At 60.7% G+C, this 25,923-nt stretch overlaps 1 protein-coding gene across 6 annotated transcripts in view; it reads right to left on the bottom strand.

Annotated features, from left to right (window-relative positions):
• Nucleotides 1-8,630: 8,630 nt before the first annotated feature.
• Kcnq1 (potassium voltage-gated channel subfamily Q member 1) overlaps nucleotides 8,631-25,923 on the bottom strand; it is a 307,534-nt gene continuing 290,241 nt past the window's right edge. For 3 of the 6 annotated variants that reach the window (XM_047518656.1, XM_047518655.1, XM_047518659.1), the window contains one exon: nucleotides 8,631-9,672. In XM_047518656.1, coding sequence (XP_047374612.1) covers nucleotides 9,179-9,672 — 494 coding nt within the window. In that variant the 3' untranslated portion in view covers nucleotides 8,631-9,178. The remainder of the gene's footprint in view (nucleotides 9,673-25,923) is intronic. The other 3 variants (XM_047518660.1, XM_047518658.1, XM_047518661.1) reach the window with 2 other exon arrangements.

The raw sequence follows: 25,923 nt of genomic DNA, 5'->3' as shown, positions 1-25,923 counted from the left end.
GGGGTCTCTGTCCTCTGTGCAGCACAGCAGCTGGCTTTCAGCTCAAGCCACTTCCCCATGAGGAGTCCAAGGAGCCCTGCCTGGCCAGGCCGCCCGTGCCCTCCAGCCCAGTGTCCTCTCCCAGGCCCTTCTCCCTCTCTGCTCACTTTGGGGGACACCAGTGGGCACAGGCAGGGTTGGCACCTCCAGCTCTGTTCCTCTTCAGTACAGATACCTGATCAGGTGAGTCCGGTGCCCCGGCCTCCCTGGGGCTCTTCACTTAGAAGGTTGGGCAGCTCTCATGCTGACCTTGGAGTGTCCCCTGGGCTGGCTCTGGGTGGTCTGCTGTCTGCAAGGTGCTGGAAGTGGGCAACTTCTCCACCTGTCCTGGGCCCCCAGGGTGGAGCAGGTCCCTGGCTGTGGTCCCCGGGCTCTGGCTCAGGAGTGGGTCCAGCCTGGGGATGGGCTGGCTCCAGTGGGGCTGAGTGAGCACTGTCCCCACCCGCGGCTGTCACCTGCTGCTGGGATTCAGTTTCCTGGCGCTGGTGTGGCTGCAGGTGGATTCTGCAGGGCCCAGTGACCTCACAGCCTGGAGCCCGGGTGTCTCCTGAGCCAGGCGGCGGCTGAGGGAACAGTGAAGCTTGCTCCCCAGGGAGCGGGCTCTCGGCGCTCTGGCAGCGAGGGTCTGCTGGAGCCACAGTCCGGGCCTTGGCAGGGCTCTCGGAGGCTCGGCCAGCGGGCGCCGGGTGTCTGAAGCCTCTGGGACACGCGGGGCTGCGGGCACATTCAGGCTGCAGGTTTCCTGCTTCACCTGAGGCCGTGGGGAGGCGCGAGGGCCGGAGGAGTGAGGGCGGGGGGCAGGGCCGACCCCACTGCTTCTCTGCGCCCACCACAGCTGGAGGGCAGGGGTGTCCTCTCCACACGCCTTGGGGGGCTGCAGGTGTTCTGGGTGGCTTGGGAGTTGAAGTGGCTTCCTCCCATCCCTGCAGGATCTTTGCCTGGACTACAGAGGAGATTGAGAAAAGGCAGATTAGCAGCAGGAAGCCCCCCTTCTTCAGGTAGGCTCATGGGAGTCCCGCAGACCCTCCTGGGAGGAAGTCAGATGAGGCCCTCAGGTGGCATCTGAGCTGGGGCCAGCCGCTGGGCTCTGTGGGCGTGGGGCACTGTCCGGAGGGGACTCCGTCTCTCCGGGAGTAAAAGGCGTGGAGCTGCCTCACTGGAGTAGGTGACAGTGTGTCTGGCCGGGGACCCCCCTCCAGTCACACCCGAACTGCATATTGGGTGGTAGCTCCTGAACTCCTACGTAGGGAGGGTGTGGGGCTTGCTGTGGTGAAGAGCTTTGCTTTTGGGTGTGGCAGGGGTACCTGCTCCCCATGTGCCTTGGACGTGGGCCTGGCCTCTGGGGCTTGTTCCTGTCCCGCTGGATGTGTGTGCGTGTCGGGGCGGGGGGCACAGTAGCCTTAAAGGAGCCATGTCCAGCCCTGGCTAGCGCATGGCAAAAGCTTAATGAGACCGAGGTGTCTCCTGTGGTTGGTCTCTTTCCTTGTCCTGTGGCCGGGGAGGCAGCCAGTGGACATGGATGTCAGGGGAGGAGGAGCAGAAAGCTCTTCCATGTGTTCCAAACTGAGTCATTCCTTCATCTGTCCAATTCCTCCGGCCACCTGGGAGCAATGGCCAGTCTGGGTCAGAGTAGGGCCTTTAGAATCTGAGGTGAGTGACTTGAGCTTCAGCAGGTCCCTGCAAGCCTGCTGGGTCTTTCCAGAACTTTCTAGACCTGACCTGCTCCCTGCTGGGCATGGAGGCCCTGCCCTGGGGTGTGTGGCTGTGGTCCCCAGATCCATCCAGTTCAGCCACATCCTGGGGACAAGCAAATGTCCATTTGCAGAGACTGCTTCACGTAGGGCACAGGGACTCCACACAGTTCAGAAGAAGGGTTGGTTCCCAGCAAAGCTCCAGCCACCTCCGCTGTGTGTGGGGAGCCAGCAGTGACCACGGCTGCCGTGTGACATGGCTTCTTTCAGTGATGGGCAACTCCTGCAGTTAGCCCCAGGAGGAGGGCCGGGTGGTGGCTTCAGGCAGAAGGCCCTCTCCCCCAGTCTGTGGACTCCGGGTGTTTGGGAACGGGCAACGGGGTTTTATCTGTAGTGGAAAACAATGTCACAGGGAGAGGCAGGTTCTGGAGGGGACTCGGAAGGGCCCAACAGGACGTGGGCGGCCGGGCTGCAGGGGTCACAGGGAATGCTCCAAGTCCTGCTACTGTGCACAGCCCGCCAGGCCCTCAGGTGGGGAACTGCGTGGCCAGTCCATACAGGGGGGAGCAGAGCCTTCCCGCTGGGTTCCAGGGTCAGAAATCCAAACTTCAAAGGCCCTGAGGCCCCTTCCGGTCCGAGGCTTGCCCTGCGTCAGGTTCCCCTCCTGTGGTGAGTGGTGGTCCTCAGTAGCTGCCCTGCTGAATATTGGAGGGGCAGGACAGATGTCACTGCAGGCCCGTGGGGACAAGGTGGGGGCAGGGCTGGGGCCCAGAGAGCAGCAGGCCAAGCCTCTGGTCGGAGTTCTGGGTAGAGCAGGAGTCCACAGGCCCCGACTGCGGGGCCAGCCAGTCAAGTGGAAGACCCAAGTCCATTGTCCGAGCCTGTCCCCCTCTCCAAAGTCCTTTGACACGATCCTGTGGACGGGAGAGGGGATTTGATTAAGACCCTTTGAAACCACTTAATGCCATTAGCCACCGTGCTGACAACCCCCTTAGAATCCCCAGGACAGGCCCTTCTCCCAGGCGACGCTGTGGTCCCGCTCCCTGGGCTTCCGCTGGGGTCCCCAGGGCTGGCTCAGGCCTGGCCCCCCGACTTAGGGCCTGCAGCCCCCGCCCTCCGAGGCCCACCCTGGCTCCAGGGCTTGGCCTTGGGTCCGGAGCCTTCCCAGCACGAGCCTCCTCTTCCTGAGCCCGGCTGATCCATCTCTGCCTGTCATTCCCATTGTCCTGGCAGGGGTTGAGGGTGCAGTGGGCGCGTGCTTCCCGTGTGCCTGTCCCGAGGCCCTTCCGGAAGGTCCTCTGGCCCCCTCAGCTGCTCTCTGCTGGGTCCCTGGGCCACGCTGGCTTCTCTCCACCGTTCAGGGAGAACTGGACGGAGCTGGAGGCCCTTGCCCAGGTGGGTCACAGGTGCTGCATGAGGCCCTGCTGGCGTGGCATTGCCCACTGCCGGGGGGCCTGCTCTCCTGCCTCCCAGCCCTTCTCTGTGCAGGGGTGCGGTAAGTTCCATCCTGGTTGATGGCTTTGCACTCACCTCCCTGCTGCCTGCACTGGGAAGTTGGGGCTGCGATGACCTCTCAGCTCAGAGAGGTCAGGGGCCCTGCCCAAGGACACAAAGCAAGCTTGACTGAGCCAGGAGAGGGACAGGAGCTCTGACTTCCAGCTTTGGTTTGTCCTTCATTCCACTGCCTTCGTTCATGTTCACAGTGCAGGTGATTCTCCATCTCGTGTGTGTGCATGTGTGCGCAGGGGGAGGTAGGGAGGGATGAGAACCCACAAGGGCTTGCTGGGGTTTGGGATATCTCATCCATGGTCAGGCTTAACAGAGTTTCTTGAAAATCCAACTGAACTGCCCTGTGTGGCTGGAGCAATGGCAGCCTTATTAGAATCAGTGGGCATGCTCTGAGTGACTGTCTGGCTCTTGGCTGTGTCTGGCAGGTCCAGTGCTTTGTGACTTCCCCGCCTGTGTGGGACAGCAGAGCAGCTGCATTCAGTCCTGGGAATTTTCCTCAGATCTGGCCCTGTATCCCCAGGGTCCCAGAAGGCCAGCTCTTGTTTGGCCAGGCCATTCTTCCTTGCCCTCTGGCTTCCTGGCCCAGAAATGGACTTTTCTGCTGTTGGAAGTCCCATTTCTTCTCTGAGGATTTTCTTTTTCCCCCACATTTTTTATTGGTGCATTGTAGTTGTGCACAATGGGGGATTATTGTTACATATTCGTACATGCACACAATACAACAATATAATCTGGCCAGTGTCCCTCCCTGCACTTCCCCCTCCTCCCTCCCTCCCACCCCCTGGCCCCGTTCCTCTACGATCTCCCTTTGATTTTCATGAGATTCCCACCCCCCCTTATTTTCCTCCTTCCTCTCCAGCTTCTGCACATGAGATAAACATATGACCCTTGGCCTTCCGAGTTTGACTTATTTCACTTAACACCATGGTCTCCAGCTCCATCCATTTTCCTGCAAATGCTGTAATGCCATTCTTCTTTATGGCTGAATACAACTCCACTGTGCGTATGCACCTCATTTTCTTTACGCGTATGCCCATCGGTGGGCACCTGGGCTGGCTCCATAGCCTGGCTACTGTGAATTGTGTGCTGTGAACATGGGTGTGCTTTGTCAGGGCAGTAAGATGACTGTGACCCTTCAGGGTAAATACCGAGGAGGGGGATAGCTGGGTCGCATGGAGCTTCCACACCTGGTCTTTGGAGGGGCCTCCTACTGATCTCGGAAGTGGTTGTACTAGTTTACAGTCCCACCAACAGTGTAAGAGTGTTCCTTTCCCCCACATCCTCGACAGCATTTGTTATCACTTGTACTCTTGATGGTTGTCCTCCTGACTGGTGTGAGATGACATCTCAGTGTGGTTTTGATTTGCATTTCCCTAATTGCTAATGATGCTGAGTATTTTTTCATGTATTTGTTGACCAGTTGTATTTCTGCTGAGAAGTTCAGTTCAATTTCTGTTATTTGTCGTTTTGAGTTCTTTATATATTCTAGGTTTTGATCCTCTGTCAGAAGAGTAGATTTGCTCCCCATCTGTGCTTCTGTGGGTTCTCTCTTCACAGTCCTGATTGTTTGCTTTGCTGTGCAGAAGCTTTTTAATTTGATGCTGCCCCATTTATTAACTCTTGGCTTTGTCTCCTGAGCTTTCAGGGTCCTGCTGAGAACGTCCTTCCCTGTGCCTAACGCTGGAGCACTGACCCTATGCTGTCTTCTAAGAGTCACGTGCTGTCGGGTCTGATTCCAAGGTCTTTGGAACATTTTCAGCTGACTTTTGAGTGCAGGGTAAGAGATGAGTTTCTAGTCCTTTCTCTCTCTTCTTCTTCTTCTTTTTCTTTTCTTTTTTTTTTTTTTTTTGTATGAGGGATTGAGCCCAGGAGTGCTTAACCACGGAATCACATCCTAGCCTTTAAAAAAAAGAAATTATTTAGAGGCAGGGTCTCATTAAGTTGCTTAGGACCTTGCTAGGTTGCTGAGGCTGGTTGAACTTGCAGTCCTCCTGCCTCAGCCTCCGAGTCACTGGGATGACAGATGTGTGCACCCAGCAGGGTTAGTCTCTTCTGAGGATTTTCCAATGTACAGTCACACAAACGTGCTGTGCCTGCCCAGCTCTGGTTCCCCGTCTGCCTCTGCGGGAAGGATGTGCTCTGAGGCCTGGCTCCCCTCCCCAGGCTCCTCTCCCCAGGGCTCTGCCTGGGCTCCCTGGGCATGGGCCCTGCAAGAAGACGGGGCCCAGCAGCCCATGCTGCTTCCTCTGACGCTGCCTCAGAAGGAGCATGTCCTTCATGGGGCGAGTGTCAGACTGATGGGGCCTGGAAATGGGTCTTCAAGGTTGTGGGCAGATGGGGGTCCCCGTGGTCCTTCCAGACTGGACCTTCCATCCCCTGCACCGGGGTCTATGCAGGAGGAGCACAGGTGGATCCAGCTGCCGAGGCTCGTGTCTTCTTGGGCCCCGAGGTCACTCCCTCCTCAAGCAGGTAAGAAGACAGCAGCTGGCCGGGAGGTCGAAGGTTGCTGGTTGTGGGCTCCTCCGCCACCCGAAGGGCCCTCCAGCTTGCCCGCCAGTGCTGGTGGGAGCCGCCAGTGTCCAGGGGCCCAGCTCCTGTGCTGAGAGGGACTGGAACTCTGCTTTCTCAGCTCTGTCTGCCCCAAGCTCACCCGTGCTGACTGCCCCCCACCGTGGCTGGCCCAGGTAGGAACCTGCAATGGCTGAGGGTCAGAATGGGGGTTCAGGCTCTCAGGGCATGGACCCATCTCCCCAACTCCTAGGCCCCATCCCAGGTCTCAAGAAAAAGGCCAGAGGCAAAGTGAGGGAGGGTGCCCCTGGGGGCCAGGAATGGAGACGGGAAACATCCCTTAGACCCACTGTGCGCTACTGTGGCCAGAGGGCGACCCCAGGATGGAGCAGGAAGGTCCTGGGAGACAGATGCAGCAGCTCTACCTGGGCGCTGGCTGGGGTGTCCCCAGAGCCTGGCCTGGGCTGGCTTTGTCCCTTCCTCAGGCCCAGGCTGTGGCCCCTCCCTGGGTCCCTCAGGTGGCATCCCCTCTGGTCCCTGCATGCCAGGCACCTCTGGGAGCTCCTTTCTGGGCCTGCATCGTGTTTCTTAATTCAGCTGGCACTCTGGGAGCGCCAGGGGCCAGGCCTGAGCCAGCGGTCCCGGGCGCAGCTTCCCCACAGCCCCCTTCCCCCCGGGGGGGACCTGCTGCCAAAATGGCTCCAAGGAAACCTTGCACAGGGCAGGTGCTGGGAGGAGCTGCGGTCAGTTGGTCTGGCTGGAGAAGCTGGGCTCCTGGCCAGGGGTCCCTCAGGCAGGAGGGCACCTCAGGAGCTGGCCAGGCAGTGACAGCAGAGTCGATGGGGGTGGGGGTGCAGCACGTTGGCAGTTGATTCAGCTCAGAGTGGGAGGGGCTCCGGGGTGAGGCTGATGCAGGAGGGCCAGGAAGGAGTCTGGGGCCAAGCAGGCCCGAGAGGGGCTGGAGCCCAGGCGATTTTTCTGGCTGCCTTTATTAAGCACCTACTGGGCGTCTGGCTGAGGCCATGCTCACTGTCTTATATCCACTGACCCCTTTCCCATGTCCCCGTCCAGGGCACTTTTACTTTCCATGTCACAGCTGGGAGCGAGCGGTCGGCACCTGCCCTGCCCAGGTCTCTTCCCAGCACCTGGCCTAAAGGTGGGAGCGTCACAGGTCTGACCACTGCCAGCCCTCAGGACTGGCTTCCCAAGGCCAAGCCCAGTGCCCACTGAGGGCAGCCTGGCAGGGAGGGGAGCCTGGGCAGAGGAACTGGGTGCCCTGGGAAGCAGGAGCCCCTCCTGGCCCCCCCAGCAGATGCTCCTGGCACCCATTGGACGTTGAGGACCTCAATAAGGGAGCCCAATTTGGAGACAAAGGCCCAGCTCTGCGGACAAATACTCATGGGTATTGTCAGCCCAGGCCGCCAGGCCGCCGAGGCGAGGCCCACAAAGGGCCGAAGAAAGGGGCCGAGGGAGGGGGCCCTGAATGGGCCTGGGCTGCACATGCCACCGTTGCCCGGGCGACGGCCCTCTCACGGAGAGGTCTGCCGGGCCATTGTCGGGGCCCACAGGACGTGTCACACACCAGATGGTCGTGTGCTGTCTAGGTCACTTATCGGGGGACAGAGTGAAGGAATGTGGCCGGCGCGGCAGGCCGGGCGCCATCTGTTCCCTCAGATGCGGGCACCGGGCGGGCACCGAGCGCTGGGCCGGCCGGGCCCAGGCTGCACCGAGGCCTTAATTAGCTAATTCCATAATTGGACTTTATTTCAGGTAAATTGCATTTCACACCCGAGAGGGCTGCAAAGGCCCTTCCGGGAGCCAGGCCCTCGGGCACTCTGCGAGCCACGGGTAGGTGGCGACAAAGCCGGCGGGCGCGGGCTCGCCCTGGCTGCTGGCTGGGCGCCGTGGACGGCCTGCCTCCGGCGGCCAGCGCATCCCGGGGTTCCCACAAATATTTACCCAACAAGGAAACAGCGGCTCCTGCGTTCCAGCGATTGTCGCCCCTGAAGCCCCTGCCTCCCGTGGGCCTGGATGGGGAGGCCTGGGCCCGAGCTGCCCCCTAGGTCAGCGGTCCCAGTGGTCAGTGCAGGCCAGGAGGACACCAAGGCTCCAGGGATAGTCCCCAGTGGGCACAGGTCTTGGGGTGCTCAGCATGAGCAGACGAGGAGTCCATCCCCAGCTGTCCCACACCTGCTCCCTGCCCCACTGCTGGCCACCTCCTGCCTCCACACACTTGGTACAGCTCTGTCCTCGCGGTCTCAGATGCCCTGGGCTCTGCTCTGATGGCCTGGTATTTTAGGGTGGCCCTTGGAAGGACAGCAGCAGGATGAGTCCAGAGCATTGAGAATGGTCGGGAAGCTCTGCGGCTTTGGGTTCAGCAGACACACCCAACCCTCCATGTGCCTCTGAGACTGGCACCATGGAGCGAGCTGGGGTCCAGGTGCAGGGCAGGTAGATGGAGCCCACCTGCACGTGCTGTAGCCCAGAAGGCAGGACCGGCAGGGGCATCGTGTTGTCAGTGGGAGGTGGAGGCTGTGGGGGGGTGATGTGGGCACCAGGGAGCCCTGGCCCTGCCTTGCACTCCGCCACCTTAGAGGCCAACCCTTGGGGTCCTGGAGGGGACGCCTCCTGGGTCAAGGGCCAGCATGCTGGGCAGGGTAGATGGAGAGGCCCAGGGGCCTAGCTAGCCAGGCCCTGGACCAACATACTCACCTGCTCTAGGGCACCTGCCTCAAGGGAGCTGCAGGGGTCCTGCTGTGAGGGTGCTGTGGGGGGAGAGGGGGCTTCTCCAGGTAGGGGCACTGGGACCCAGTGGGAGCAGACGCCCAGGGCAGCCATGGGAGGCAGAAGGGTAGGGCCCGAGAACTCACTGATCCTCCAGAATCAAGGCAAGAGCAGCGTCAAGATCAACATGGCGCTCCGTGTTTATTGGGAAAGGCTTGCACAATCAACAATCAAAATCACAGCGTGAACTCATTAGAACAGATTCCAAACCACCGCAGACCAGTTGATTTCTATGAGACATAATGCCCGCAAGAAGCCCGCCCTGCGTGGAAATCCCCCTGGCTCGGCAGCTGCTGAGGGGTGTGCGGCTCCGTCTGTGGGTCTGTCCAGCAGCTCCAACCAGGCGAGGAAGGAGGCAGGGGCCACAGCAGAGAGGGGGTGGGAGAAGCTGCCTGTCCAGAGTGGGTGGCGGCCACCGCCTGTCCCCAGCCCCAGGACAGCATCTCGGAAAACAAGGGATCTGGGAGCTGGGCTCTCAGGCCTTTGTCTTGGGCCGTGCTGGTTGTCCTGCCTGTGTCTCCCCTCAGGAAGCACTCTGGCCCTACGGGGTGGGCCTCCCTCGGCCTGTCCTTCATCTTGGCTACCTAGGCCCAGGCCAGGCCCATGCCCTGGGTGCACCCTACCACAGTGCCCAACAGCCATGCAAGTCATGGCACCGCTACAGTTGGGGCGATGGCGTGGATCTGAGAGGGGCTGCCCACCAGCCGAGTCCTAGTGCCCCATCGGTGGAGAGAGCTGGCTTGCCTGGCCCCCAAGCTCAGGTTCTGCTGGTGACCTGGCCCCAGGTGTGAGAACCAAGTAGTTCCCCCCAGGGCCTCCAGGGAGGTGGCCAGGTCCAGGTGGGAACCTGTGGAGAGGGAGGTGGGTAGGCCGGCTGCTCCCACGGGGCCTCCCCTCCCAGACCCGCCCTGCCCGGCCCCCATCAGGAGGCCTCGTCGGGTCCCCTCCGGGGCACGGTCAGCTGTTCGTAGGTGGGCAGGGAGTTGCTGGGCAGGAAGAGCTCCGGGTGGACAGAGCCGCCTTCGCCACAGGACTGGACCACTTGGGCGCCACCCCCAGCGGGGGAGCTGCCCTGGTGCAGGGAGAGCAGTCGATGGAGCAGGTCCGTGATGACCACCAGCCTCTGGTCCAGCTGTGTCACCTGTGGGGACAGGAGCAGAGATGAGTGTGGATGTGGGGACCCCCTGGTGTTGCTGCAGACATGCCCCCTGCGTCCCGGTCAGCGCAGCCCGTGGACCCGCTCTGGGTATGTGTGCCCACTGCGGAGTCTGCTCCTCTTCCTTGGCCCTCCCCTGAGCCTGGTGACTGGAGGCCACTCAGCCCTCTCCCGGCCTCTGCAGCTCTGGCCAGGCCCTCTGGGGCATTCAGGTACAGCAGCGTCCTGGTCCTGGGGTACTGACTTTACTGCTATCTTGACTTCTTGGGGCCAGGCCAGGGTCTGCTGGGGTGGGGGTCAAAGGAGTCCAGGCTGGTCTGCTCAGCATGGAGGAGTCAAAGCTGGATGGCAGTCGGGCAGAGGAGAGAAGGAGGTGCCCAGCCAGGAGTCGTGTAGGCTCCTGGCATGCTCAGGGGCTAGGGAGGATGTAGGGCTCAATTGGTGGCCACAGCTGCTGGGTCAGGGCCAGTACTTGACCTGCAGTGTTCTTGGGATTGTTTCCTCAGGCACTCTGTCAGATTTGCTGGCCCCTCTGTCCCCTCTGTCCCCTCCCCCACCTAGAGCACTGGAAACACCAGAAATGGTGGTGGGGGTCCAGGGAGCTGGGGGGCCAGATCTGCAGAGCTGCTTCAGGGAAGAGTGTGGCTTTGGAGCAGAAACCACAGCGATGACTCAGGCAAGTGTGGCCTGCTGGGCCTGAGGAGCCGGCCGGGCAACTGTCCATCGCACATGCACATGCTCATGCCGTCCCAGGTAGGCCGACCCCTTGGGCCCACCTGGGATATGGGGATGCTGGAGGCCAAGTGGGTGCGGACCCCGTGTTGGCCAGGCGGGGCAGCCAGTTGGCTCTGGGGGCCCAGGCCCAGCTTCACAGGGTGGGTGCCATGGTCCTGGACTGTCCTGCATGCAGGGGAGGGAGGGCGAGGGAGGGCTCCAGAGGGGCTGAGAGAGGTGGGATCTCTCCTGGGGCGCAGGGCCTGTCCCAGCAGCCCAGAATGACTGGCGGGCTCCTTCCTCGCAAGGGCCTGTGCCCTTCCAGGAGGAGAATCCCCAGCCTGGACTGATGGTGGCTGCATCATCTCCAGGACTCCCTGTCCCCCTTCTCTGCCTGCAACTGTCCCAGGCCCAGGGACAGCCGTGGGTCTGAGGTCTGGCTGCCCAGGCCAGAGGGGGCCTCCTTCCTTGTTTCCCCCAGCTGCCATGGTGAAGGTGGCTGCGGGCTGCTGTGGCTGGGTTGGGCTGGGCCTGGAGCCACCCTGCTGCCCCTGCCCAGTGCCCGCCAATGCCCTCGTTCTCTGGGAAGCATGGAGGCCTGCCCATCACCTGCAACCACAAATGCAGACACTCGGCTGGGGAGAAGAGTGGCCCTGCTCAGGGTCGATGCTGGGACTGCTGAGGTCCCACTTCGCCCCTGTAGCCCCCCCAGGGTTCCATGCCAGGGGCAAAACTGGAGGGCAGTTGGTGTGGGGTCAAGGGCAGAGGTAGGCAGGGGCTGGAAGCACACCCCCCAGGAGCAACCGCTGAGAGCAGAGGGCAGAGCTGACACGGAGGCGGGCAGCTGGGTAGAGAGCAAGGCAGGGCCGTCCCTCTCATCCACCTGCACAGACCCCTGCCCCTCAGTTCTGCCACCTGCTCCTACCCTGGGGGCACTGTGGGAGGTGGTCAGCCAGGCCGCAGGGCCTGAGTGGGGAGCCTAAGGCCCAGGGACCTGCGGTGCACAGCAAACGAAAGCAGCCCAAAGCCAGGCTTCTCCTTTTGGGTAGATCCTGGGTTCCTTCCTGGATGGGTCCCCCAGGGCCCTGCGTGGCTCCTCAGCTGGGGTTAATGCTGCTGAGGGTTGATTGGTTTGGCATTAATTAAAGCACCAAATACATAGCAGAAGAAAATTTGTGGTTTCATAAATTTTCACTTTTTGGCGTTGAACATCTGTGCAGTCACACACGGTGACGTGCGAATGGGTAGGGAAGCCTTTGCAGGGACTTCTTGGGAAAATAATATAGGAGGGTGGGCACAGGTGGGGTGTGGGGGCTGCGGGGGTGGCCCTGTGCTGAGCCACTTGGGGCGACAGGGAGGAGAGCTGTGCTCAGCCTCCTGCAGAGGAATGGGGTGGCGGCAGGCAGGGGTGCTGGCTACAGGCCTGGGCACCCCTGCAGGTGCCACTGAAGGGGCTCCCTTGAGTACTCTGCCTGTCCGTTCCCAAGCTCATCCCATGGCTGCTGCCCATGGGACTGGGGTTTTGAGGGGCCTGTTGGGTCTCTGGTCCCAGGGATGTCCCATTAGCCAGGCCGCTGGGGCCCTGAGCTGGTCCAGAGTCTGGGGTCTCACACTGCCACTTCCGCATGCAAAAAGAACAGGGCTCGAAGGATAGGGAGAGAGAGCGGGCCTCTCCAAAGCCTCCAGGTGCCGGGTGCATACCTGGGTCCCCTGCTCATCTCTGGGGTCTCCCAGCTCCCTCCACTTTCTGCAGGATCTTCTTGCGTCCTCCTGGTCACCCAGGGGCCCTCTACCTTGGGGCTGCCCATGGCAGCCCCTTGGGTCAGCTTATCACCCTTGGGGCCCTCCCCGATTGTCCTGGCTGCCGTGGGGTCCTCCTGGGCCCCCTGGCTGCTGCCCAGCTCCAGCCCCATAGCTGCTCTTCCAGGCCTGCTGAATGCCATGCGCTCACCTGTACCCTTCTGCCAGGGCTTGGCCTCTGCGCTTGGTGCCAAGGCCAGAGGCTGGGACCACACATAAGCCACCTCCCGCTTTCTGCCAGCTCTGCCGGGCCCCGTGGTGCCTTCTGCACAGCACGCCTCGCCACTCAGGCTGCCCAGGCTCAGGCCGGTGCATGAGGCTGAGAGGGACGCAGGTGCTGGACCTGGTGGGCCTTTTGCACGGCCTCAGTCTCCTCAGCTGGCCAGCCAGTGTTCCTGACCCTGCAGGTCACGTGGGGGGTGGGAAGGAACATGGAGGAGCCCGCTCGCCTGCGCCTTCGGGTGGTGCCAGGGTTCCAGGGGCGCCCGTGGAAGGGGCCTCCCGGCCCCTCCTGAGTTCAGCCCCGCTCCCTCCACAGGACAGGCTCTGGCCTGGGCTTGCGGTGGCTCCTTCTCAGCCCAGGCCTTACTCCTGCCACAGCACTTGGTTCCTGCCGTCCGGTTCTGGCTGTGGCTGTGCTGCTGCGGGAGGAGGGGCACACTGACCAATGGCCCAGGAGGGACTCTGCCCAGCCTCCACCCCAGGGAGCCGGATCTGGACAGGCCGGTGCCTGGAGGTGCCTCTGCCTTTGAGGGTGGGCACTGGGTCCTGGGTTGGTGTTCCCCACGAGCCACCAGGACAGAGCAGTTTTGGGGACCTCAGATCTCACCACTGTTTGCAATTGGACAGTGATGAAAAGGGTAGGGCCAACAAAAGCCCCTTGTGCCCCGCCTCAACTACAAATCAATACCCAGGAGACAACGCATGCGGGCTTCAGAAGAGAAAAAAGCAGTAGAACAAGAGCTGGGTAGAGGGCCCCGCGGCGGCTGCCGATCAAGCCCAAGGCAACGGGGTTTCTGTTTGATGTGGTTATGAATTTGTTTTCAAAAGAAAATCTTGAAAGAGTCTTTCAAGAGAAATTTTTGCAGAACCTGCCCAGCCTTGATCCCTGCTTGGGACCCCCAAAGGCCCCTGGCCTCATGGATGCTTGGACAGCTTTGGCGATGCGGGCAGGCCAGGAACACTAGGGCCTGGGCCCCCGGGGAGGGAGCCCCCAGGGCAGCAGCCTGTGGTTCCCTGGGATCCTTGTTGGACAGTGTCCAAGGCAGGGTGGGCCTCCTTGAGGGGCAGCCCAGGGTCCCCTCTGGGGTCACAAGGTGAAGGAGCCATCCTCAAGGGCCAACCTCAAGATGCTTAATGCTGGCGTGGGGCAAGCAGATGCCAGCCCTGGCACCCACGTGGCCAGAGGAAGCAGGGAGAGGCCCAGGAAAGGGGCAGGTGTGCAGGAGCCTGGCCAGCAGGCTCTCCCAGCTGGGGTCCTCCAACCTCCGCACGCCCGCTGGCTGTTACTCCAGCGTGCCCGCATCTTACGGACCAGGACCTGAGAGGAGCCCAGGGTGGACAGCGCCGGCTGCTCGCCCAGGCTGCCCTCGCCCCGGGCCTGCCCCAGGCTGCTGGTGCCCATCTGTCTTGCGCAGCCTCCCTGGCACGGGAACTGGGCGGACATCAGAAAGTGCTGTCCCACGTAGGTGGGGCCCCACTTCACACAGGACGCAATGAGGCTTGGTGACAGGAGGAAGACTGCCCAGGGTCCCCAGGGCACAGTGAGGAGTTTGGGCAGGAGTTGGGGGGTTAGTGACAGGCCTTTATTAAGCGCCTCCTGTGTTACCGGGGTTTATGTGTCTCCGACCAGGGGTGGGGTGAGGGTCACAGGAGGGCTGTGTGCAGGTGGCCAGTCCCGGCCGGTCTTCCGCCTCCCACCGGCCGCAAGTCTGTGGCCATCTCTCAGCCCTGCAGCCCTCCGGCACCTCGGGGCTCTGGAAGGCCTGGTCCTGGACACTCTGGGCTCTCGTCCTTGCCTGCCCGGCCCAGCCTGGCTGTACCGACTGGCTGGTGTCCCCACCCCAGTGTACTTCCACACGGTGGCCTTTTAAAACACAAACCAGATCGCGTCATTGCCTTACTGGTCCAGGACTCCTGTGGCCCCTGAGGTGTCCAGACCCACCCTGTGTCCCATGTGGCCTCTTCTCATCCTCTTCACTCCACTCTGGGCCTCTGATGAACATGGTGGCATCCCTGTCTCTGGGCCTTTGTCCCTGCTGTTGGCCTCAGGTCTTGCCAAGGTTACCCTCTGTCCCTTGGCCCTGGCCAGCCTGCAGGCCTGGCCTCTCTGTCTGCTCCCATCTCACCTGTTTTTCGTACTAGATTCAGACTCAGCCTCCCCTGGGCCTCCCACCGTCTTGCTGCGCATCACTGGGGGGACCCAAGACTGTTTAAGGAATAAACAGTGCCACGTTACCTACTGCCCAGACGCCACCGCCCCCGGGCCGGGGCGGCAGGTTCCTGCCTACCTGGGATGAGCAGGGTCCTGGCCTGGCTCTGCCTGTGGGCCCTGTACCAAGCCGGGTCAGCAGTCGCCAGGGCCCCAGCTGCTCTGCCTGCCTGAGCAGTCCAGGCTGGGCCGGGCTTAAGCACAGAGGGGCCCAGAACTGGCATCCCTGGCAGGGCTGGTTCCTTGATGCTTTGCAAGGTGGGCGTCGCCTGGAGGCTATGAACCAAGGGTCCTGGCCCACGCTATCCCCCATCTCTTACAGTGCTGCCTGCCCAGTGCCAGAAAAGGCCATACTTTGGAGGTGACCTTAGCCAGGGCCACTGTCAGCCCTACTCTCAGCTGGGTCCTTGGCACGGCATGGCCGTGTGGTGAGGCATGTCCTGGGGCAGACGGGCCCAGCCCTCTACCCAGTCCACAGCCTAGCCTCAGGCCTCTGCCAGCCCCATCTCCTGATGGGGGTCTGGGGTCCCTGAAGACCCTCACCAACACCATGCTCCGGCCCCCACGGTGGGACCAACTCTGCCCTCCCTCCACACCCCATCTGGCCCCTCTGCTGGCACCTCTCCTGATGCCCCAGCCCTGTGTTTTCCTGGGGCTCCAGGACCCCCTCTCCAAGCCACACGGGTCCATTAGCATCTCAGCTCAGCAGGCCGGTGAGGACTCAGGCCCGCAGCCTGCCACCAGCCCTGTCCTCCCATCTCAGAAAATTGCACTGACACACATACGGTGCGGCCAACTCTCCAGACTGCCTGGTCTAAAGCACCTCCCACTGGCCTGGGGTCCTGCAGCCCTCTGGGTGCCTGGACTGCACAGTCGCCTGTCCCTGACCTGCCTTTGTCCCTCCCAGTTGCGCCAGTGTCTCCCAGAGTCTGGTGCACGCAGGCCCTTGGTGAGCCACGTGGGTGGCAGCTGGTGCCTCCCCGACATTTGCCGCGTGAGCACACAAGGCCAGAGTGAGGGACAGCTGCCCCGCCTTTGCACATGCCCACTTTCTCGGGGGCGCCCCCGGCCGGTCATCCCTTTCCATTTGTGAGGCTTCTTCACGGGCAGGATGCCACGCCCACTTCCTCCTGGCGTGCTCTGCCTGTGAACGGTGTGGGATCCCTGTCCCACCTTCCTGTGTCTCCCAGCCTGTGCACGCTGGGAGCAGCCTTTCCAGTGGGACGTCTTCTTCTAGCGTGTTTTAGATTTGCATTTTACTGGCGAGTCTTGGATTCGTGTAGGACAACTCTGAACCACAGACATGCCTCTGGCGTGACCCCACCCAGACTCCACTGAGTTGTGACATGCTGTAGGTACGAGTGCCCGGGTGTCTGCATCTACTCTAGGGTCCACACTGGACAGCTTTGATGAGGAGGGCAGGGTGAGGCGAAAGCGCGGGGGAGGCGGGTGGCCCTTCCGCTGGGCCGTCTTGAGCACTGCTCTGCCTCCCTAGTCTGAGATCTTGCTCCTCTCTTTAGAACTCACAGACCCCCTTCGCACTCTGAGCAAGAGGTGAAGTCATTCCTGTGGCCATGGGGTCCCATGGGATCCTGGTGCCCGCTGCCCCTCCTGGCTGCCTCTTCTCCATTGACCCCAGCCAGAGGGGCTTCCTCTGCAGTTCTAGCTGCTGGCACATGGCTCACACCCTGCCTGGCCCTTGCCCATGGGGGTCTGAGTATGTCCAGCTGCAGCCCTTGGGCTGGCCTGGGGGCCCCACACTGCTAGACCTGTGGCCACCTCCTCCCTCCCCAGCTCCCTGCTGGGGCGGACGTGTGCCCAGACCATCAACATCTAGTCTCCCCAGCCCTGCTGACCTCGGCTTGGGAGGAAGCTCAGGACAGAGGTTATGGGGGGCTGCTGAAGAGGCCCGCATAGCACGCAGCCCACATGGCCCGGAGGCCTTTGCCCCATGCCCTGGAGGGGGCCTGGTGGTAGGGCTCAGTGGACAGAGAGCAGGAAGTTGCCTAGGACCCTTGACAGGTGGGTGGGGGTGGGAGGAGACCCCCCAAGGGTCTGCCCAGCCCCTTGCTTGTGAGGCCCTGCCTTGGGAGGCCGCTGCCCCAGCCCGCCTGCCCGTCTGCTGCAGCCCTGATGGCTGGTTCCGCAGTGCTCCTGGGTCGGGCGAGTGGGAATGTAGGGCAGGCTGGAAAAGGCACTGGAGCCGAGAAGCCGTGTTTGTGCTGGCGGCGGCCGGGCCCCACCTGCATTTGATTCTCCTCTGACGCGCCGCCCGAGTCCCGGAAGCCAGGAGGGCGCCAGGCAGAACACGTTGTGCCGGGAAACAGGGAGCTCCACGGCTGCTGCCAAAGGCGGCGGGCAGCGACCCTGGGCCTCGGAGGTGGCAGGTGGGCTGCAGCCACAGGGGCCCAGGCGTCTGCTCCAGGGCTGCCCACGCGTGCCCTGCACGGTGCTCTCTGGCCAGCTCCCCACAACACCTGGGGCCCTGGGCAGTGCAGGACCGCGGCTGCAGCAGCCACGGGTCCCGCAGTGCCTCTCTCAGCCCTCCTGCCCAGGCTGTCTCCCCAGTCCCTCTCCTAGGTCCCTAGAAAAGCATGACCCTGCTGCTGCGGGGCCTCAGAGCTCCTGGCTTCCGTCCCTGGCCAGAGCCAGAGCGCGTAGTCCGTCCTGTGTCTGCACCCACCTCGGCCAGCACTGCGGTCTGCCCACCCACGTCCACAGTGGACACACTCGGGCCCTTCTCTCGAGCCCCTCCTCGTGTCCGCCACTCATTCACCTGACTGATGTCTTGTGCTTCCTCGTGGCCAAGCCCCGGGGAAGTGCCCACCCTCATGTAGTGCCAGCCCCGACCACCCACTAGGTGCTCCTTGTGGGGTCTCCTGACCACAATGTGGGCCCCGTCCACGCCTGGCTGTCCCTAATGCCACACTGACTATGACCTGCCCTCCCCTGGCCAGGAGCCACTGCCAGCTCTCCCTCTGTGGGGACACTGCCCAGATAGTCCTGGGCCTCCTTCAGTGCCTCTCCTCTTTCTAGAACATTCTCGTGAACCAGCTGGGCATGGCTGTCCCCCAGCTCTGCCCTGCAGCCAGGCTGAGTCCCCAGTGCATGCTGGGAACCTGCTTTGGACATCTGCTGGGCCTCTCAGGCCCTGGGTGTGGGTCACGTGAGCCTCTCCCTCTGGCTCCACAGGCTTTGCTTCCCTGATCTTTCTCCGAGTACTTCTGTCCACCCATTACCACTTGACCCTTGCCTCCCTGAAGCGGGGTGTTGCCAGGTCAACCTCGGACAGGTCCTTCGCCTGCTGGGCGACCTGGGCCACAGTCCCTCCCCAGCAGGACGGGCCAGTGATTCTGCTCTGGAGCTCAGGGCAGCCATGGGGCGCGGGCTGGTCCTACCTGGAGACTGAGGCTGCGGTGGGGTCCCCAAGCCTTGGGAGCTGCCTCCGACCACTTCCTCAGTCTCCAGCATTGGTTGAACCTATAACCTGGTGTCTCCCCTCCATGCCTGTCAGGCTATCCTTGGTCCCTCCTTGCTCAGGACTGTGGCCTTGAGCTGGACCCTCAAAACAGCCTCCAAGCCCGCTTCTAGCCCTGCGGGCCCCTGGCCAGCGCCCGCCGGTGCCTCTGAAGCCTGCCACTCTGGCATTCACCTTGACGTCAGTTTGCTCGTGAGCTGGCGTTGGAAGGCTCTGCACAAACACTGTCCCTCAGAAGGGACGGGGGCCGCCGTTGGTGCTGCCGGCCTCCCTCGGGCCTCGTCCAGCGGGCACGTCAGCACCCGTGTTTACCCTCCAGCTAGGGTGCCATCGTGGCAGGAGCTGCATCCTGGTGCGCGGCCCCGGGTAACTCGATACGCCGCGGCTTTGCTTGCCTGCTTTGCTCAGCGCAGGTTCGGAGGCCGCCTTTGAAACATGTCCAGGTACTTGTGCCTCTGGCCACAGCCTCCCCAGGGACCCCAGGCCCCTAGACTCAGGCCCTGCTGGTGGACACGGAGGCCGAAGGCGCCCACCTCTTAAGGAGCTGGGGAGGGGACCCCTGGTCTGGGAAGCTGTGCCGCGGGCCTACCTCCAGGCCCCTGGGCTGCCTTTCTGCGCTTACTGCTGTCCCCTCCCTGCCGCCCCCGCTTCCCTCGGCCCCACCTCCTGGCTGAAACCCCACCTGCGTCCCAGGTAGGGCGGGGTCCTCCAGCTCCACGTGGCCCCTCTAGACGCCTCTCCTGCCTCCTTTCCCGAGGCCCCCACTTCAGGGCCATTAGCGGACACCCCGAGTCTCCCCTCCTCCCTGTCCCACCCTGGCTTCTGACTTGAACCTTGGCCCCAGTCACCCCCCTCATAATAACTGGCATTTTTCAAACATTCCAAGCCTCTGGCCTACCTTTCCTCGCCCCTGATAAGGACCTGACCTCTGCCCCTGGCCCCCACAGTCACACCACGGTGGCCCCTCCTGGGGAGCTCCGTCCTTCCCCCACTGTGGGCCTCTGTGCCTCCAATTACCTCAACTCCAACGGGCCCCGAGGGAGCACGTTTCCCCCTAGCCCACTCCTGCTGGCACAGCTGGCCAGCCTCTCCCGGCCCCACTGGCTCCCGTCCTCCGTGGACTCCTGGCAGTCTCTGCTGTAGGCCCTTGCCATGCCACCATGAACCTAGGCTGCCCTTCCCTCCTTGGGCCTTCACTCTGCGTCCCCTCCCTGGCCTCCCGGGCCCTTGCCACAGCCACCCTGCCCACTGCACTTCTCTCTTGGTGGTCAGCGCTTCTGTGTGCTGTCCCCTGCAGCCAGAGAGCTCCTTGAGGATGGGGCTGCCCTTCCTGGGCTTGGCACAGGGTGAGGATGGGGGTCCAGAGCACCAAAGGTCAGAGCTGTTGACCTTCTGCTGGAGGGTGACCATGCGTGTGTGCTGGTGGCTCTGGGGCAAGTTCCCTGCCTGCGCACGGCCCGTGCCATAAGTGGGGGAGCCAGGAGCCGGGCTGGGTGGCAGTGCCCAGGTGGTGGCAGGCACTGCGGGGCTACGGGTGCCGGGGAGACCTGACTGCCCTTCCGGGGGCTGGGACGTTCAGTCTCCCAGCCATTCCTTGCTCAGTCCCGGCCTGGAGATAGTGGCCCCATGACTCAGCCAGCCAGGGCCCAGCTGTAGCTGCTGCTGACCCAGATGGGTGGGCAGCCCCCAACCCGGGGCCTGCCCCGCACAGGCCTCTCTTGCTCCCTCCCCTGCTTCCGGTCCTGCTCCTAGGACAGAATTGCTTGGACTCAGAACCCCTGGGGCTGCAGCCAGGTTGGAGGCTGGGCCCGGGGCCTCTGGGCTGGGGTCCCAGAGGGGGGCTGGGTAGCCAGGCCCGGAAGCTGGGATCGGCCTCTTTCCTGGCATCTGGGAGAGATGCGTGGGGAGGCAGAGCTGGGTCCACCAAAGCCTGGGCGCATCCCCGGAAGCTGCTCTCCTGCGGAGGCTGCGGGCATGCCTTCTTGCTTCAGGCAGGCCCAGCACCTGCTAGGGCACAGGAAGGCGCCTCCCAGCCTGTTTCTCCCCAGCCTCTGAGGCCCAGACCCCCAGCCAGCAGCCCTCAGAGCCTCTCCTTCCCACTCCCCACTCAGACAGCCTGCCGCCTCTCACAGGCTTCAGGATGGGACGGGAGCTCAGGGCCACCCAGGTGGGCCCAGCCCCATGCCGTCCATGCCGGGGGAGCCAGGTGGCCTGAGGAGAGTGGAGACTGGCCCTCTGTGGCTGGGCTTGGGCAGGGCTGATGGTGGACAGCAGCCCTCAAGGTCTTGAAGGCACACGTGAGGGAGAGACCTGGGATCCTGCATCTCCTCTGGCTTCCTTCACCCTAGGCCTCCCATGGCAGAGCAGATCCCATGCCACGCCCAGGCCCTGCCTCCACTGTCCACTATGCCCAGGGCTCAGCCCTGGTGCCACAGCTGCACCTCACTGCTGCAGGGGGGCACTTCCTCTGCACCCCACCCAACCTGGACACAGGGCCTGCGGGGGCAGCAGAAACTCAGTGTCCGTCCCTGCACAGACAGATCAGCGTGGGGACGGGCCCTGTCCACACTCCCTGTGGTGAGTGCAGCTGCCCCTCCTGCACCTCTCTGACCAAGTGTCCAGGAGGGGGGTGAGGAGCTGGGGAGCAGGCGGGCGGGTAGGGGGTCACCGGGGCTCCAGACAGCCCCGAGCGCTCCAGGCCCATCTGGATGTAGCTGGCAGGTCCTGCTCCCAGGCTGGCAGGTGGACCCTGCGGCTGGACGCTCCCAGCCCTCCTGCAGCTGGAGCCCACATTCTCTGTCCCCAGGGCTCCCCTGAGGACTTTCGCTTCCCCCTGCTGTGGGTGCAGCAGCCCTGCCCAGGCCTGCCACGTGCACAGGGGCCTCCCACACCGTTGCTCTGCCTCTGCGGCACGGGACAGGGACGGGGTGACTAAGGAGGTGTTGGGGTGAAGAGTCAGACCTGCCCCAGCGACCCTGTCCACACTCCACACCCAGCAGGTCCTCCTGAGGCCCAGGCCTGGGAGACGTCTCCACAGCCTCCCAGCCCAGGAACGTCGTGGGCACCAGTGTCACCCTGGCATCCCCTGGCATTCGGTGGGCATCTCCACATGCAACCTGCAGCCTGTCCCCAGCCTGGAGCAGGGACCTTGGGAGAGACAGCCTGGGACCAGGCCCCAAGCACAGCCCCCAGGCCCTGAGACTCCTGTCTGGTCACCACTTCCTCCACACCTCCCACCTGAGCCCCTGCCCACTTCAGTCCAGTGCCCATGTCACAGCCAGTGACCCCAGGGGGCCATGGCCCTGGCAGTGTCCTCCTCCTGCCTTGGGGAGGTCCCGCCCTGTGGCCGGTCACTTGGGTGGTGTCAGGGACCTTCCCCCGGCAGGTGCTCATTGTGCTAGGTCTCTGGCCCAACCCAGCGCTCCAGGGTGCCGAGCAGGCATGGGTACCAGCAAGGCCACCCACCTGCAGAAGCTGCCGTGACCAAGTCCCCTCCACGCGGCCCACACCCACTCCCCTGTGGGGAACCCTGTGTGGCCCCATTTTTTTTCAGAGGGCAGGCAAGTTGCAGGAGATGCCATGGGTGCCCGTGTTCAGCAGGCACCTGGAGGACTTTGGGGCATCTGCTTCCTGGGATCTGTGAGCCAGAACTCTGGCTGCCTCCTTCCCAGGGAGGACCTGGAGCCCCTGCCCTGGCCAGGTCCTGTGTGGGCCTGGGGACCTCACTTCCTCCCCTTTCCACGCAGCCTCAGTACTTCCACCTTGCCAAGCAGTTGCCACCTGCCCAGCACCTAGTCACCTCACCGTGCCCCAGGTGTGTGGCCGGGTGCCAGGGGTCGGGTGAGGGTGCCCTTGGCTTTGGTGGCCTGGGGGAGCCGTGAGGGCTCCCGGGAATGCCCACAATGCTCAGAAGGTGAGTGGAAGGGCGGGAGGCCTCCACCCAGGAAGGAGGCTCTGGGCTGGCCTTGGGCCCGTCTGACCTGGGCTGACCCTGGAAACTGATGAGAGATTCAGGCCCCATCCTGCGGTTCCCAGTCCACCCTTCCTGTGCCTGGGACTGGGAGGAAGAGGTCACTGGGGATACAGGGCTCGGGGGAGGGACACCCGCTGACAAGACTTGGTGTGGTCTTTCTGTTCATCATGACCTGAGGTGCCTTCAGTCCTGGGACCTTAGGGACCATCTGAGTGTCTCTTCAGATCACGGCTCCAGGAGGCCTGCCCAGGGAGAAGCCAGGCCACCTCTGGCATCCAGCAGTGACTCTTCTCTCTCACTGCTGCCCCATCCTGCTTGGACCCAGCCCTGGCCATACAGAAGGCTCCTGTCCAGGGTCGCTAGCCCCCAGTCTGCCTGGCACCCACACTCCTGCTGTTCCCAGATCCCCAGCATGCCTCACCTCTCCCCCTAAAAGCCCCCCGCTCCTTGGCAGAGCACCCTCCCACCAGGGCACTGGCGGAATGGCCGTCCTCCCACCCCACCCTCCCCTTCTGTGCTTCAGAGCACCCCGCCCAGCAGGCCAGTCCACCTGCAGCACGCCCAGCTCCGCGCAGCCCTGTCTGGTGCCATGTCCTCAGTCCCCAATTCCCATCCCACAGGCAATCACTCAGTCCTCTCAGCCGTCTCTTAGCTTTCCCTTGGTATTTCTAAGCTACATGCTTACATTACTATTCTCTGCTTTTGCAGTTTTAGATATTGTTTAGTGACTGTCAACATGGAAGATGAGAGACAAGGTTTTGTTCTCATAACCGCTGTCCACTGTCATGCCATTATCCTCTAAGTAAAGTTATATCACAATTATAGGCTCATTAAATATTTACTATTTTCACTTTACATGCACATTATGGAAATACTATCTTCAGCTGGGCCACATGGTCATCTATGATTACAACCTTTTGTTTTTCCTGAGGTCAAGAGTTGCTTTTGGTGAAAAAAAAAAAAAAAAAAAAGAGTCTCTTTTGGGGTTTTCTTAGTTTTAATGAATATATCCCTAATCCATTCTAGAACATTTTGCAAGAGTTGTAAAATTTCTATTAATCCTTTTGAGAACATGGGCAACCTGTCAACTTCATTATTTTTTTCCTGGAGGTCTTGCAGGGATAGTTGTTCCTCAGTTTTGATGAACACTTATAATGCTACCACTTCTTTGTCTATCATATTGAGAATTTCCTTGTCCTTTTAGTTGTTGTTACTATTTGGTGTTAGAATCCCACTGGTTTCTGGATTCTATGCTTCTTTCTTGGATTTTCCTCTTAATTTGTGTGAGCACATCCCCAAGAAACTTTCTAAGAAATAGCACATGGTAGGTAAAAATTTGACTATGTTCACCTAAAAATGTCTTTATTCTATTATTATACCTGAGAGTTTGACACAGTATAAATTTTCTATTGGAAATACTCTTTTCCTTGTGAAACTTAAAGGCGTTTCAGCTGCCTGAATTACTGTTGAGAAGTCTATGCCATTTGATTAACTATTCTTTGTGTGTTACTTACATTTTTCCTCTGGAAATGTAGGATGCCAATTTATCACTGGTATTCTGAAATAAAAATGATATGCCCTGATAGGGGCATTGTGGGAGTTGAGGGGGAAGAGGGGAGTTTTATTTCTCAGCACAAAGGTGTTCACCAAATCCTCCTTGTTTTCATCATGATAGTTCACCCATAGGTGCTCCTGGTGTCCCAGGTTCAGGAATTTTCAGGTTCAGCTTCTCCAGAGACAAAGCCTCCTGTTTTTGGCTGGGTGGGAGCAGGAAGCTTCTGGCTTCATGGTCTGGGGTACCTGGGGAGCACCTGCTATTCAAGCTTTCTTTTTATAGCTCCTAACTCCTAGTCTGTCTTCAAGCCTGCCCCTGGGTCCTGACTGAAGCTGCTTTGTAATCTGTGAGTCTTCTTTCTGGAGGACTTGGTGTTCACCTTTTCTGGTCCCTAGGGTCAGTCTCCACTGGTCCTTTGGAATCTCCTTTTCCAAACTTTTAGCAACATTTTATTTTGCAGGAGAGGTTTAATCTTTTTTTCTCCAGATATATTTGTCCTTGTTGATTCATATCCTCAATTTTTTTTCTTTTTAGTGCCTTTACTGTCATTTTTGTGGAGTTTGGAGAAAACATAAATAATAGGTGTTAATTATTGAGTTTAACCAGAGGTTGTATATCAATCAACTCTTCAGCTCTCTTCATCAAAGCTTTCGACCACAGCATCCTACTACTTTTCTGTTAGTAGTAACCTCCTAGTAGTTATTTCATGCTGTCTGTCTTCTTTCCCAACTTCTTAGAATGTTCCCCCCAGGAGGCCAGTCCCTCCCTGATGAGGTCCTCAGGCCCTCAGGACCCATACTCCCTGGGTTTCTTTTTTCCACATGAGCTTCTTCCTCAATATCATTAGGTATTGCATGGTGACAATACAGCTTTGGTTCTTCACTTATACCTTTGCAGGTAGGGGCCCCCCAGGTTGCTGACCTCATCACCTCAAGCTTCAAAAGCCTCTAAACAATGGTGGTGCCTGGGCTTAACTCTTAGAGTCAACCAGGTCATAGAGTTCCCTGACCTTGACCTCAACACCTTGAGAGCTCAGAAGTATCTTGATTTCAATGCATTTCAAGCAAAGCACTTGATGCAGCTTGTCTGCCCCATTTTCTTTGTCCAAGGAAATGGTGCTGCTATGCACCTGGCTGATTATATCCCAGGTTGAGACACCTAGGTGTCCACCCTTTCCTCCCACCCATGTCTAGCCCCAATCTGACATCTTCCCATTTGACCCCAAACCATGTGAAATTTTACCTCTGGTAAAAATGCCTCATTGTCTCAATAGTCACACTCTCCTATCAACAGAAACTTAAAATAAGCTGGTAAGTGACCACTTGGAATAGGGACTCCATCCCCAGGGGCCTTGCAGTGACTTGGGTGTATGTTACCTTCTGACCAGTGGACAGAAGGGGAGTTGATGTGAACTGCTTCCACATAGGTCCTTACATGGGAGGGAACTGCCATGCACATGCTTTCCCCCTTCCCTCTGCTGGAACAGAGAGGTGATGGTAACTGAAGGAGCAGCCATCAGGGGCCACAGGACAAAAGGTCTGTGCTGTGGACACAGAAGTGAGCAGAGGAGAAATCTGGAGTCTGGATGGTGCACTATGTTCACTGAGCCCTGATGCTTCTGCTAGACTGGTTCCTACAGGTGGGAAAAACCCTTTCTTAATTGGGTCATACTACTGTCATTATCTTAGCAGCAGTTGAACCAATAGTCCCCCTTCCCACAACTCTCACCAGGATGAGAGCAGCACAAGGTTAATTGCTCTCTGCTTGCTCCCTGGGATTTTCACCATCCCACACAGCCCAAAGTATCAGTGCACACTGCCTGAGCTGAGTCAAAACCCTTCTGTGGCTTTTGGGTGACTCCTCACTCCTCACTCCTTGGGTGAGCTGCTCTGTGCCACTCACTAGTTACCGCTGCCTTTTCTGTCCCTGTTTTTGCCTCCCTGGGACCTGACATCATGCTTTGTGCTCACGGCTGATGGTCTGTCCCCCTTGGGCTGTGAATACTGGGAGGAGGGGGTTCGTGCCCCACTTCTGGCACCCAGTAGCATCCTGGGTGGGGCATCCTGAGGAGAGATGCTTGCGGTGCCCGCTGTACCAGGCTTTCTGGTCCCTGGGACCCCTCTTTTTTTTTTCTCACTTGTAATAACCTGGGAGACCCATCCTGTTCCCAGAGCCAATCAGGACATTTCCATACCATGGATGCCCAGCTGCAGGTCTGTGGGTGAGACCTGGGGAAGGGGTGGCAGCAGGGGGAGGTAGAAGGGGTCCCAATGCTGGCCGGGTGC

This window comes from Sciurus carolinensis, chromosome 11, assembly GCF_902686445.1.
Source record: "Sciurus carolinensis chromosome 11, mSciCar1.2, whole genome shotgun sequence".
Classification (NCBI taxonomy): domain Eukaryota; kingdom Metazoa; phylum Chordata; class Mammalia; order Rodentia; family Sciuridae; genus Sciurus; species Sciurus carolinensis.
This window is presented reverse-complemented; position numbering and strand designations above follow the sequence as displayed.